This window comes from Daucus carota, chromosome 1, assembly GCF_001625215.2.
Source record: "Daucus carota subsp. sativus chromosome 1, DH1 v3.0, whole genome shotgun sequence".
In the NCBI taxonomy this organism is placed as follows: Eukaryota; Viridiplantae; Streptophyta; class Magnoliopsida; order Apiales; family Apiaceae; genus Daucus; species Daucus carota.
In genome coordinates this window covers 46,715,266-46,728,630 of record NC_030381.2, presented here as the reverse complement: position 1 = coordinate 46,728,630, position 13,365 = coordinate 46,715,266, and the positions used below count along the sequence as shown (strand labels likewise).

Genomic DNA, 13,365 nt, shown 5'->3' with positions numbered 1-13,365 from the left:
ACTTTTTTGTACATGATTTCAATAATAAGTAGGCAAGTAGCCAACTATCTCTTTCTGTAAAATGACCATAATTGCCCTTTTCTTGTCGGTTTAGACAAATCCAACATGATATTGATGAATTGAATGCTGATGGCATATTTGTACTTCCACCGTTGATACACTGTAGAGTTAGGTTGGCAACTTGGCATTTATCGGATTATCAGATTTTAATTATATTCGTACTGCTGGATTACCTGGACACTAATCGACTGATTATGATTTGTTTATTTCTAATTATTAGTACTTATTCATTGATTTAATCTCATTATTATTATATGTGGGGATTGCAATTGCATGCTATTCATCATTTCTTCTTTCTGTCACATATTCCAAAAGGTTAATGAAATGTTACAAGAAAGGAGCTTAAAATAATTATTAGTACTTATTCATTAATTCAAAAAATTATAAGATATATATAGATATATTTTATTCAGAAAATAAATATTTATTCTAACCATTGATATCTTATAAAATGAAGAAGATGGTGCATCTCCCAAATAGCTACTCCTATATACGAGGAACGTTACATGCATAAGATCATTTTCGGCCGAAATACATAAAAAATTGTTAGTAATAAGCTCTGTTCTCAGTGAAATCACGATTAATCATAATCAACGATTAATCCTTGTTTCGTAACTCGCCGGGCTGATTAAATATCTGATTATTTCATTAATTATCCGATTAATCCTCAATCAATCCAATTAATTTCTGATTAATCCTTGTTCCGTGACTTCATCGATAAAATCTGATTTCCGTTTTTTACAACAATAACACGCTCGCACTTGGTTGTTTTTCTTTTTTAGATAGCAATAAAACTTGTACTCATTTCTTCACTCACACTTCTTTACGTAGTATGGAAAAAAAGTTGATAAATGATGGAATCAATCTTGATAGATTGAAAAAGTGAATGTAATTGTGAACTTGTGATTATTTTTCGTATAATAAAAATTTACTGTTTTTGAAATATTTTGTAATACAAGAAAATGAAATAAGATTGAAAAATAAAGGATAAATAATTGATGGGAGACGGGGGATTAAAATAATATAGATTATGCAGTAATTTTTGAAAAAACTGAAATTGAAGCGGACTAGTTCAGTGAGGGTTGCGAATTGCAATACAAGTTGACAGGTAAGCTGGAAGCACACAGACTGTGAACGTGTTGGGGGTTGACAGCTGGCAGTGACGTCAGTGCGAGTTGGCATGAAAAGCAAGTGAAGGCGGTGGGGTCGTCAAGTTACCGAGGGTGATCTGTAATTCAACGTTTCTTTTGAAGCGAGCCAACAATTTCACGTGGCGTAGCTGGCTACTTCACTCGCGCCGTGATGGACCTCACCGCACTGCTGGCTGGGGATGTTCAGAAAATTCCGAAAAATCTTCGAAAAATTTGTATCTGAATTATTTGTTTGAACCTTTTTCAAAAATTTCAGTTTGTTAATCGGGTATCATATGTACCCTACTCAAAATCGGTTAATATTAACAAGTTTAACGATCAAATTCAAGGAAAATATTCAAATTCTTGTTTGTTTAGGGTCTTATATGTACTTATTTTTATGCTGTATTTTTAAATTTATTAATGTTTGTTAAAATTATTAATATTAATTAGAGAAAAATTATACGGAGGCCACATCTTTGGAATCTACATTTTTAAAATTATATGTGAACGGATAAAAGTAACACTGGTTATAAACTTATAATTGCACAAAACATTTGTGCAAGCAAGCAGGGTCCATCTGAAAGATGAAAGGTGCAGCTTTCTATTCCGCAGGAATGAACGAGAAGGAATAATAATATCTATGGGTTATGTGATAAGGATCAGAAATTAGAATTGGACTACAAGGTGATGCATATCCATGTTGAGTTCTTCTTTTTGCATTTTTTTTAAGTGGTACCCTAATTCATAATCGTCTAAGAACATTAATTTTGTGAAAATATTTTTGAAGATGGATATCTTTCTACGTGTTTTTATTAATATAATGAAATGAAAGGATAATATTATTTTCTTAAGAATTAGGTTTTCTAAAAGTATTTCATAACAAAATTATTTCTCTCAAAACAAACATTATTAGTGATAGAAAGTATTTAAATCAATCAAAATATTTTAATATTCCAAACATGATAGCGAGTGAACCTAAAATTTAATATAAGATAATAAATAAATATAGTTGAATATTATAAATGTTACAGTTGCAAATGTTACCTAAATTCTATTGATTTTTCCTTTTACTTTGACAGAAGGAATATATTGATAGTGGACCGGCATACAGTCGCATTTATCTGATGTCAATCCAGCCAAATCAAAATTCAATATACGGAATCTCTCATCACAAATGTGATTTTTACACGGCAGCATTGTACTGAAAATGACTTTGTAATATCTTATGGATATGTTTTGTTTGTTTTTTTAATTTTTATTACGTAAGAAAAATGGTGGTCAAAGAAATAAAATATGTAAAAATAAGTCGTTGTCCATAATTAATAAATCATATATCATGTTAGACAATTCTGTAATATTCTATCATCGAAAAGTTAAAATAAACTACGAATGGGATGGAAAGAGGGGAAGCAATTAATTAGACAATTCTTCTTTATTGGTATAAAATAAAAAGGTTTTAGTAATACTGCTAAAATAGAATGTTGGTGAATGAATAACTTTTTGAATGTGAAATTATAGTAATAGTTTCCTATATATATACATAGACGTTGTGTACCAAATCTTGTTCTTTTTGTGGGTCAGAGAAGATTAGATTTTAATTAATTCAAATCACTCGCAAGGATAAGAATTATTTCTAGAAAGACATCATTTGCCTTCCAAATGCAATCAGTTACTAAATAACTACATCTTACAAATACATAAGCTGAGTTAGCTTACAAAAATATGGGCTAAGTTATTCGCAAATCGCTTTACCAATTCAAAGGATCTCTTTAATTAAAACAATAAATTTAAATGTATCCAATCAAAACATATTCAACCAAATTTGTCCCATTCCGAAGTTAAACATTATGCCCTCTGACATGAACACAGTACGTCTTGCCCGGATCAAGTCCAAAGGAGGTGAAGTGTGAGCAGAACTTCAAATTTTAGCGACTACAGCCTGCCCTCAAACATTTTTAATGTCAGTACAGGGCCTCCAGGGCCTGGGACACTGCATTGGCTCAATAGCTTACCTTAGATAGAATAGTTCAGCACTAAAAAAACACTGCAGGATCAATCAATAACATAATTTGGTGCCACAGCAAGAATTCTATCATTTCTAGACGAAGGCTGCCTAGCATTTTCACCCTCTTCCGCTGCTTGTGTTCCATCATCCAGAACTATCAAATGGCCTTCTCTCCGTATCAAACTCTGCATATAATCCATCATTGAGATTGATTTCAAGTAAAGATTTTAGATGCAAATGAAAATTAGCTTTATCCATGTATATTTATGTGCAACATAGGTCCTAATATATTCAAACCTCTATAATTGCTTTGATTTTAGAAACTTCGGCTGCTGCTTCCTCCATGGAACTGTAGTTGTTTTTCTCGTTCTGCTGGCCCACATACCACTGTATCAGATCCCTCTGCCTCATTCCAGCTAGTCCAGACCCTACAAAACATGAAATGACAAAGCTAGTGGCTTAGAATGAAAGCTAGTGGCATATAGAACTATCTTATACTTCAAATTGTAATATGAGCAGTATATGCCTCAGGATGTAGAAACATAATTCGCAATGGAATTAAGGTGTCAGTCAATCTTCACCTTCTTGTGTAACAGTCTCCTCGTGCTGTCTCAGACGCATAACAAGGGCTTGGGTGACCCGCTGAAAATATTCATCAGTTATAACAAGTTTCTTTTTCTGCTGTCCTGTAGCATCATCACCATTTTCTGCATAAATCGCAATCTCAGTATATTGTTTGTTCAGCAATTGGGAATGGGCAACAGATAAAGATATATATAATTACTACTGGTGACATCCAACCTGCATTGTTAGAAGTTGATTCAGGTTCAGCACCACTTTGTCCAGCTTCAGCTGCTGCAGGGTCAGCACCTTCAACTTCAAAATCTCCATCTTGAAACTCAGATAGATCGATCTCACTTGACTCCACACTGTAAGAACAGATGAAACATCCATTAGAAATTTTGTATTAATGGTAATTAATTCTGCAAGCAAGGGGTGAGCAAATAATGATGATTAATTCTACAAGCAAGAGGTGACCAACTAGATTAGATCTAATCATTGCTTGCCTGATTATTGATGTTTTCAGTAGTCTCACTGCAAGACGCACATGACGCGTAGCCACCTACAAATCAATTACAGTAAGTAAATACTATCTTACTAGATATATGTAAGTCAGTTTCTATACTTATTATATGACTTGAAGCACCTGAACTTCAAGATGGCTTCGAGCTATAGCTTCTGAAAGTCTGACCAACGCCTCCAGCTGTCTAACTGTCATGCGATATGCAACTCTACTCCCAGGAGCTGTATCACCTCTGCGTAAAGTAACATAGGATTCCACCAACAATTGTCTGGCTTCTGCACTAAGCTGAGTAATTTGACATTGTTAGTGATACTAAATAAAACTCAGCTTACACATCTATACAAAAAAATCAGGAATCACTAGAATGCTTACTTTCGGTTTTAGGGTCTTTGCATAGGCAATGTAACGCTTCAATTGGGCAGTCGAGAACGTTGGAGAAATTGCCGCTTCACGCTTTTGATGAACTCTAACAATGTGGTGAGCAATGTGGTAATCTGTTTGATCATCAGGGTCATCGATCATGACATACACAAGATCAAACCTTGACAGGATAGCAGGAGGAAGAGCCACATTGTACTGTATAAAAGTAAAAGAACTTCAACAAACAGCACACAAGATCCAAAAACATATATAGGTTTTATGAGTCTGGGGTGGTCATATATATTTCAAATGATACCCTAATAATCTATATTATAATAGTTGATTTAGACCTTCAGGGGTTTAGACTTGTCATAGCGGCCTCCAGTGGGATTGGCTGCAGCCAAAATGGAAGTTCTTGCGTTTAAGGTTGCTTGTATGCCTGCTTTTGTTATGCTTATTGTCTGTTGTTCCATTGCTTCGTGAATTGCAACCTATAAATTGATTTACACATTAGACATCATACATTGTGCTATGCATACTTGCAACCTAAGCAGAAATATAGGAACTAAAATCATACAAAAAGTTTAACTTATATATCTAGTCACCTGATCTCGAACATCCATCTTATCAAATTCATCAATGCAACAAACCCCATTATCAGCTAGCATCAGTGCTCCAGCCTGTAACAATTATCACTATTTTATACGAAAACATAACATTTAGGTGACCGGTGAGACAAATAACATTTCAGTATCTCTGAAAAGTGAAAAGAGATTGATTTAATGCAATGAAATGATTCTGGCATTGCATGACACTGTAAGCAGTAAACTCCTACAGTGCATGGTTGACAGATCATTAACTTTGAAAATCTCAGGATCATTCAGTGTTCATTCCAATATATACTAATATTAATACAGTAGTTTTTGCATGTGTAAGATCCAGAAAAGATATAGAACTTTCCATCTGCTGTGGAATAATGATTCCTGCTGTGTGACTTCAATGTTATGTGGACTAATTCAACCACTTATAATCAGGCATTAAATGCCTTGGAAACTTGATATCAATTAACATATTGTCACCTAAAGCGATTAACTGTGGTAACATTGTCATTAAGAACATAAAGAGGATGAGTCTTATGTGAGACATCTAACTTAGTTTTATTTTTAAAAGACCAGGCACAAAAAAGTAATGTAGTGGAGATTGAAGACATTGTGTTAGTTGTTTGAATCAATTTGATAAATTTAAGTAGCCAATTCTTACATTACATCAGTTTCTGGTTTCTTTCTGATCATAGCTTATGTTTTCTATATTATTTTCCTTAATTTCCTCAGATACAGTTAGTCATAGCCTTCTAGATGCAAAGATAATGTTGGTCAAACTTAGCATAACATAAGCAAAACAAAAACTACCATATTTTGGTTACCTCGATACAGAACTCTCCAGTTTCCGGCTCTTTAGCAACTGTTGCCGTCAATCCAGCAGCAGACGAGGATTTGCCAGATGTATACACAGATCTAGCAACTAGGGTTGTAGTATACCTGCAAGTGAGAATACAAGGAAAATGTGAGCACTTTGAATGTATAGAGAAAGGGAGCTAATGAATTGTATCGTTACAAGTCAGGCTTACTTAAGGAACTGAGACTTGGCACAGCTAGGATCTCCAACAATACAAACATTGATATCTCCTCTCAAGTTGATTCCTTCATGAGTAAATTTATGGACACCACCCAGAAGCATAAGCAATATTGCTCTCTTGATATCTTGATGGCCAAATATAGTAGGAGCAATGCTATCAACCAGCTTATTGAAGAAATCAGGGGTGTTCCTCATCTGTTGAACCTCATTTAGCTCTTCTGTCTACAATACCATAATATATATACCTCATCAACTTCAAAGCACGAATATCAGATGACATGAGGGATTGAGAAATGACTCAAAGGTTTAAAAATTCCACTAAAAAATGAAACTATGATATCTACTAGTGCGGAGGATCAGATGACTCGAAACAACTCACTGCTAATGAGAAAGAGGAATGCTTGCCTTCTTCAAGAATCAATATCAATATTACATGTGAGTCTAGCCCATTAATAAAATAGAGGATGATGCTTATTTCATCACTAAATATCATAGTGGTTACCAGCAAAGTATTTTTATCCCCTTTGAGGTTAGGCCTTGGAGCAAGAAGATGCAGTTATTAAAGGAGGGAATTACATGTTTTGTATCGCACAGCTATACACTGACAAGAATATTTTATTACTACGCTTAAAAGATGTTTGTTCGACAATATAAAGATTGAGATGTAAATTAATAGCTGAAGTTAGTATTTATATACAGTACCATGTAGAAGGTGGCAGCAGAGGATCACTCTTGTTTGAATTTGAGGTTCATTTAAACTTTTTATATATATTGATTAGCATTGCAGGCTCAGTATCAGTTTCTACATGATGTAAACAAGTAGTACATATTACTCAAAATTACTGCATAATGTATCCAGATGTTGTGAAACATTGACTTTATGTTGCATTTAACTCATCACGTCATTACATAGAGATTATCAAGTCAAAAGTGATGAGAATGAACCGTGAACTCCTGACTGTCATCATCTTCAGCATCTCTCTTTCTATTTCTGATGTCCGAGTCCTTTCTGTCATCGCATATCTGAAAAAAGAACCAATATTTACCAACAAATAGAAATTAACTAGAGAAGTAGGAGACTGACAACACAGAGAGGAATAAGACAGATAAACACTGACCTGTACTGAATTTGCAATGAAGGCAAGTCGGTAACAGAGATCTCTGACTCCCAAGGCTCTAAGGCCTTTGACACCTTCTTGCCCTCCGGGATTCTTTTTTTGAGAAGCTTCTCGGCGTGTCTCAGCTCGTTCCCCGGGAGAGGCTAATGCCATTATGTCTGGTATCACAACTACAGTGCCAGTAAATATGACCCTGTGAGTAAAATGGTGGCAGAATGTCAAAAAATCTGATCCTTCAATATACCACACAAAAGCATGAAAAAAATCCCATATAAACTAAATATCACAACAGGATGAGTATCTTACGTGTCACCGGCCCTGGCCTGTTCAACAATATCATGGCGAAGGATGACGTCCAATGTTCTGGGAAGGGAGCCTGCAGGTATTTCTTTTGATGTTTCCTGCATTCGAACCCTCTGCCAATCTGCAAATTTACTGTCTTGACGAAGCAGTGCAAAGCTTTTACCCTTTGAGCACATAGGATTCATACAAATGGAAGGCTGTTACCACAGAAAACATAAAGATCATGAGCAAAGTTACTTAACCTTCATACACACAAAATCAAAAATTAAAATTCAGCAAGTAACAACAAACCTCAGTGTACTTAAACTGCTGCTCAACATTCTTGATAATTGTGGCACACTCTAAACACTTGAAAGTACCCTGTAGAAGCTCTGGCCTAACCTCACTAGTCCGAGTCACCACCCCCCTCACTGCTACTAATTTTCCAATTTCAGATGTACTTAATTCCCTCAATCTGCAATTTAATCAGCCCAACAACACAAACACACATCTTCCATATCACAACCCTCTTCCACATACACATTCGATGCTCATAACAATTAACACACACACTGCTCGCAAAATTCACGACAAGACAAAAAGATTACCTTTTTAACATGGGAAGATTATAAAAAGCAACATTGATATCCTTATTGGGGTTATCGTCAGTAATAAAAGTAGGCTTCTGCTCCATCACAAACCGTTTGCACGCATTCTTCAACGACGACTCAAATCTACAATTTTCCAAAACCCCACCAACCAAAATCACAAATTCACATCCACAAACACAAAAACACACAAAACCCAAATTTCCAAAAAAGGGCATTTCAAGAAATACCTTAAGAACTCATCAGCAATGGCCTTCTGAAGCACATCATTGAAACGCATAACATGGGAGAAATCAATGAACATAGTGTTGGATTCATTAGGTTTCATGGCCTCGATCTCCGATTCGTAATGGGGTTCTCGAGAATTGGGATTTAATCGAAAACTAAACAACATAAACACAAAATCAGCACTCATATCACAAAAGAGGGGTGAAATTAGGGCAAAAAAGTTGTACCTTTTGAGGAACTCAAGGAAGATGTTTTCGACACGCGCCGCTTTCTCATCAACGTAGTATCCGCCGCCGAATGAATCCATCTTCTGCACTTGGATCTTCTTCTGCTGCTGTTGAAAAAAATAAAGAGTTGTTTTTGTGATTTTAGTTTAGCAATGTGTGAAATGTAGGTATAGTTTTGGCGCCAAATTATATGGGTGCGGATTCCCGCCATATTTAGTGGGGTAATTAGTTGGGCCGGATAGACTGTCCTGAGGTTGTGGGCTCGTTGTTGGGTTACGAATATATCAAACAATTGTATTGTGCTCCATTTCTCTATTCTTCTTTTATTCTTATTTTCTTCTTTTGAGCGAACGCAAGAATCTACAATTTGTACAAGATTCTTTATTTCGACATATTCGAGGCTGTAATGAGTTATTAATATACAAAATTTCACTATCTTTTTAACTTTGGTTTGTATTTAAATAAAAAATGTTGAAACTTGACAAGGTTTACAGATAATATTTCTAAGCTTTTTTAAGGTTATTTGCATTTTAATTTAAACTTAGCTTTTTCTTGATTCGATCACTGCTTAAAAGTTTTTTATTATTCAAAAAGAAGGATTTTTTGGAAAAAATGATATTTAAGCTGCAAATTTATTTTTCAAAACTACGCTGCAATATATGCAAAGGTAATTGTTGCAATTTAAAAATGGGTACTGAGATCTATATTTCAACGGTCCAGATTGAAGGCTATATGGCCCATTGGGCTATGGAACAAAACCCCTAAAAAATAACCGCTTTCAAAATTGATGCAGTCATGTTACCTCCCTAGCTGCATAATTAGCTAAAACGGAGATATTCTTTCTTTCTTCTGTTTTTTGGAAGTAAGCTAAATTTGAATTTTAGTGGAAAGAAAGTCCCCTCTACTCTTATCCATTGCCAAGATATCAATAATACACTTAAGAGACGTACAAGAAACAACCAATTCTTCAAGTTACAGGCTTTCAGAAATTTTCCTCAACTCAAGAAATTATAATTTTCCATTTAGTCTGATAATTTTAGTTGAAAGATGATGAACCGTGGCACAATCGAAATGGCCAAGACAGTAATGGAGATGGCAGAAGTTGCTTTTACTGCCTTGGAATGTTGTCACATGCAACATCAACTCCACCAAGGTGATCAGCCACTGCCTTCTCTGTCTTCTGATGAGGAAATGGAGTTATTAAGACTGGAGAATCGACATTTAAAGAATTTGCTTCGGCAGAATCTTGAGCTGCTGCCTGATCTCTCTGAATGTTCTCCTGTATTGCCAGATTGTCCGCCTGATGTATGTTGCATTATAATTTCGTATGACATGTACAGTGGTGTCTGATCTTGAATTCTGTGATTTCAAGTTATAGATGATGAAAATAGTTTAATTTTAGATATGTGCAACACAGAAGATATGTTTCTGCGATTTCAAGTTACAGTTTCGTGTGATCTTAAAGTAGCTTTGATGGTTTTTTACTACTTCTATTATCCTCCGTTTAGTAACATTGGAATGGAATGGAGGAAATAATGAAATTTGTGAATGTTTGTTTTTTTCACTACATAGGACAGAGAACAATGTGTTTGTCCGATTCAATTATATACGTTCTAGTTATTTCAGAATGCTTAAGTTAAATTGTTTTCTGTCTCGGTAACTTGTTACTTAAAGAAATGCTCAGAATTAGTTTCACTTCCCGTTTGCAGTTGCATGATCGTCTAGTGGCTTCACTAGATTCTGCAAAGTTTCTGGATCAGCTCAAGTCCCTTCAAGAGGAATTAGTTAATGATTCTGGCTGCGAGTTTTCATCCAGAGAGGCTTCTGGTTTTTATCCCTTCAGAAACATTATCTTTTTTCGTGAATGTCTTGACTTCAAAATGATAGATTTGCTGGTTGTTGGTTCATGTCTTATTAGGAACTGATCTAGAGAAGGCTGAGAGCCTAATTGACCTGACTTCCGTAGAACCAAGTTGGTGGGGGTGGGTCAATGGCGAGATGGTTCCCAGCTGTGTCGAAGAAAGGAGCTCCATTGACAATGAGAATTACGTGGTTGTTAGTGAAGAAAGTGTGGTGGATGGAATTGCCAACTTCATGGCCAAGTGTGTTTTGTCAAATCCAAATGCTCAGGTACCTTCCCGAAACATGTTTGCATTCCTTCACTCCAAAATGTAATTCTAGTATGCTTCTCACAGTATGATTCTTTATGTATTATTACAGAAGTTATCACCTGAAGAGCTTCAAAAGAGTATGTTTTCTATTTGTTATAAACTTTTTTCGTCAATGAACCTTAAGTTTTATCTGCACTGGTTTTCACTGTTAAGTTAATTTCTCAAATTTATGTGCAATGATCCACCAAATTTTAGCTCACTCAAGTAGTTTTTATATTCTGATATTGAGATTTGAAATTATAGCTCTAGCAAAAGCATTGTGCGGCAATGGGATGAGGAAGGTGGAGACGATGCTAGATATCTGGCATGCTGGAGCAATGTTCTATACACTCTCTACTTGGGGACTTGCTCTTATAGGGTGACTTTCTAACTACTAAAATTTTCAATTATAGTGTGGAAAGTAACTCATCACAAGAATGATCCATTACTTATAAAATAATTATCTAACATGCAATCAATATCAAGCGACTCAAGCCTTTAAGCCATAAAAGCCTTGGCTTGGCAAATTTGGTAGCCAAGAAACTTATTTTGGACATGTTTCAGGTTGTACAATACTCCTGCTGTCGTGAGATTCGCGGCAATGGGGGCTCATAAATCCAGTAAACTTATTTTAAACGCTTTGTGAAGATGGCCATCTTTCTTCTCAATCAGGGAGCAAACCTGATGTTGTCTTGTTTGTGACTTGTGAGAGGAAAGAATCTCTGTTCAGATGGCTCGTTCCGAGTCTATACATGTCTTTCTTGGTTATCTCATCCAAATAATGACGGTGGTCTTTTTTCTTTTCTCCATAATTCATCCCACACTTTTCTTATCAAAACTTGTAGATAATTGGCATGGGAAATAATATATTCAAACAAGTGTTTATAAATAAGTATTATTATATTGTATTCTTTATATTGTGATTTCAATTGGGTTATCAATATATTTGGTTAATATTATAAATGAATTTCAGTAAAATAGTAGTTACTTCTTCGGCACACTTGCATTGTTTCCAGAAATTTACCCCCACTCGATTAAAAAATTACTCCGTCCCTTTTTATCTGTCCATCTTGGAAAATTGTATTCTTTATATGAGTTACTCCCTCCGTCCCTATTTATATGTCAACTCTGGAAGTAAAAATTTGTCCCTATTTATCTGTCCATTTATACTTTCAAAACTAATTTAATGATAGTTTTTCAAATATATCTCCATAATTTCAATTTTCAAGACATGACTCATTTAAAACTTGGTTGAATTCATGTTTTCAAGACATAAAATAGGGGTATTCCATCATTTTCAAGATATTAATTAGAGGTATTTAATGAAAAAGTTTATACAATCAATTATTCCTTGGTATGTGTTTTTTTTTCCCAAAATGGACAGATAAAAAGGGACGGGGGAGTAATAAAATATCAAATATGATTTGAATTCTCTAATTAGTCATTAATGTATTGTTGGTGTACTGTTACAAAAAACTAGAATCACATTAACTACCAATATGCATTAAATACACTCTAAGTTGCGCTCTGAGAGCACACGTTAGCCAGCCCCTTTTTTAAATGACCAGTCCAATACTATATGTAAAATAGTTACAATTATTATCACGGTATTGAAAAAAAATTATTTTTAGTAACAAAATAAAATTTACACTCCAATATTATATATATAAACCAATTCAAATTCAACAATTATTTTGACTTTCAGATAATTTTTTAAATTATAGCTTCAATTTCATCCCAATAGCAGTAGATGCATTAATTATTTCACAACACACACACACATCCAGATTTATAACTAATTGATTTATAATTAATTTAATTTTTTCATAAATTATGAAAAGAGCAGTGCTAGATGCACAAAATTGTGTGCGATACATAATGACATGACAATGACAATTGATATGGAGTATTTTAATTAGAGTGATTAGCGTGGATAAAGACACATTCCAATTAAAATTTACCGCATATGATATGTATAAAATTTTACACATAATTATGTGCATCAAATATGCATCGCTTTTTTTTTATACCGGCCTTACTCTTACTTCTTAAATGAAGCCCGTAGAAAACCTGAAGTAAATATGTGTATATTTGTGGACAATGTAAAAGTATGAATTATGGAACAGAACCCAACCCATGAACAAGATTAATCATATGTCTATATGCTCCCGAACAGAACTTATATATCCAACATTCGGCCCACATGACAGCAGGCCCAGGCCAGTAGTAATTACATTTCTTTGTTTGAAATATTTAGTTTTACAATAACAAAAGCTAAAATATATTTTTCGTCCACTTATAACTCGATATCAAACTTGCCTTTTATTTTTGTTACTTCCTTAAATTTATAATATTGTTTATTACTGATGTTAAATCTCACTCGTAACTAGCTTAAATAAAATTATTATATTTACATATAATATTTATAATATTATATTTACTTCAATCCTTTTCTACTTCTACTTATATATATAA

The 13,365-nt window shown here is 34.4% G+C and overlaps 2 protein-coding genes across 2 annotated transcripts; one reads left to right on the top strand and one right to left on the bottom strand.

The window, feature by feature from the left end:
* Positions 1-2,925: 2,925 nt before the first annotated feature.
* Positions 2,926-8,904, bottom strand: LOC108217507 (DNA replication licensing factor MCM6). The gene is made up of 18 exons (XM_017390367.2): positions 8,741-8,904; positions 8,516-8,668; positions 8,286-8,411; positions 7,990-8,152; positions 7,702-7,895; positions 7,396-7,588; positions 7,223-7,300; positions 6,270-6,499; positions 6,066-6,180; positions 5,248-5,322; positions 4,993-5,133; positions 4,655-4,858; positions 4,406-4,567; positions 4,266-4,321; positions 4,000-4,127; positions 3,780-3,905; positions 3,496-3,626; positions 2,926-3,383 (listed from the first exon to the last, which is right to left on the bottom strand). The coding sequence occupies exons 1-18, from the start codon at positions 8,818-8,820 to the stop codon at positions 3,246-3,248; spliced, it is 2,493 nt and encodes an 830-aa protein (XP_017245856.1). The 5' UTR covers positions 8,821-8,904; the 3' UTR covers positions 2,926-3,245.
* Positions 8,905-9,599: 695 nt separating this feature from the next.
* Positions 9,600-11,805, top strand: LOC108209793 (uncharacterized). Its single transcript, XM_017380907.2, has 6 exons — positions 9,600-10,045; positions 10,450-10,567; positions 10,659-10,870; positions 10,961-10,988; positions 11,155-11,269; positions 11,455-11,805. The coding sequence occupies exons 1-6, from the start codon at positions 9,788-9,790 to the stop codon at positions 11,534-11,536; spliced, it is 813 nt and encodes a 270-aa protein (XP_017236396.1). The 5' UTR covers positions 9,600-9,787; the 3' UTR covers positions 11,537-11,805.
* Positions 11,806-13,365: the final 1,560 nt, after the last annotated feature.

Excerpts from the sequence above, each read along its gene's own strand:
- LOC108217507 (XM_017390367.2), bottom strand. The coding sequence starts at position 8,820 with ATGGATTCATTCGGCGGCGGATACTACGTTGATGAGAAAGCGGCGCGT. Across the intron at positions 8,669-8,740 it reads TTCCTTGAGTTCCTCAAAAG|TTTTCGATTAAATCCCAATT; the intron begins GTACAACTTTTT and ends TATGTTGTTTAG. Across the intron at positions 6,181-6,269 it reads GCCAAGTCTCAGTTCCTTAA|GTATACTACAACCCTAGTTG; the intron begins GTAAGCCTGACT and ends TCTCACTTGCAG.
- LOC108209793 (XM_017380907.2), top strand. The coding sequence starts at position 9,788 with ATGATGAACCGTGGCACAATCGAAATGGCCAAGACAGTAATGGAGATG. Across the intron at positions 10,871-10,960 it reads TGTCAAATCCAAATGCTCAG|AAGTTATCACCTGAAGAGCT; the intron begins GTACCTTCCCGA and ends GTATTATTACAG. Across the intron at positions 10,989-11,154 it reads ACCTGAAGAGCTTCAAAAGA|CTCTAGCAAAAGCATTGTGC; the intron begins GTATGTTTTCTA and ends TTGAAATTATAG.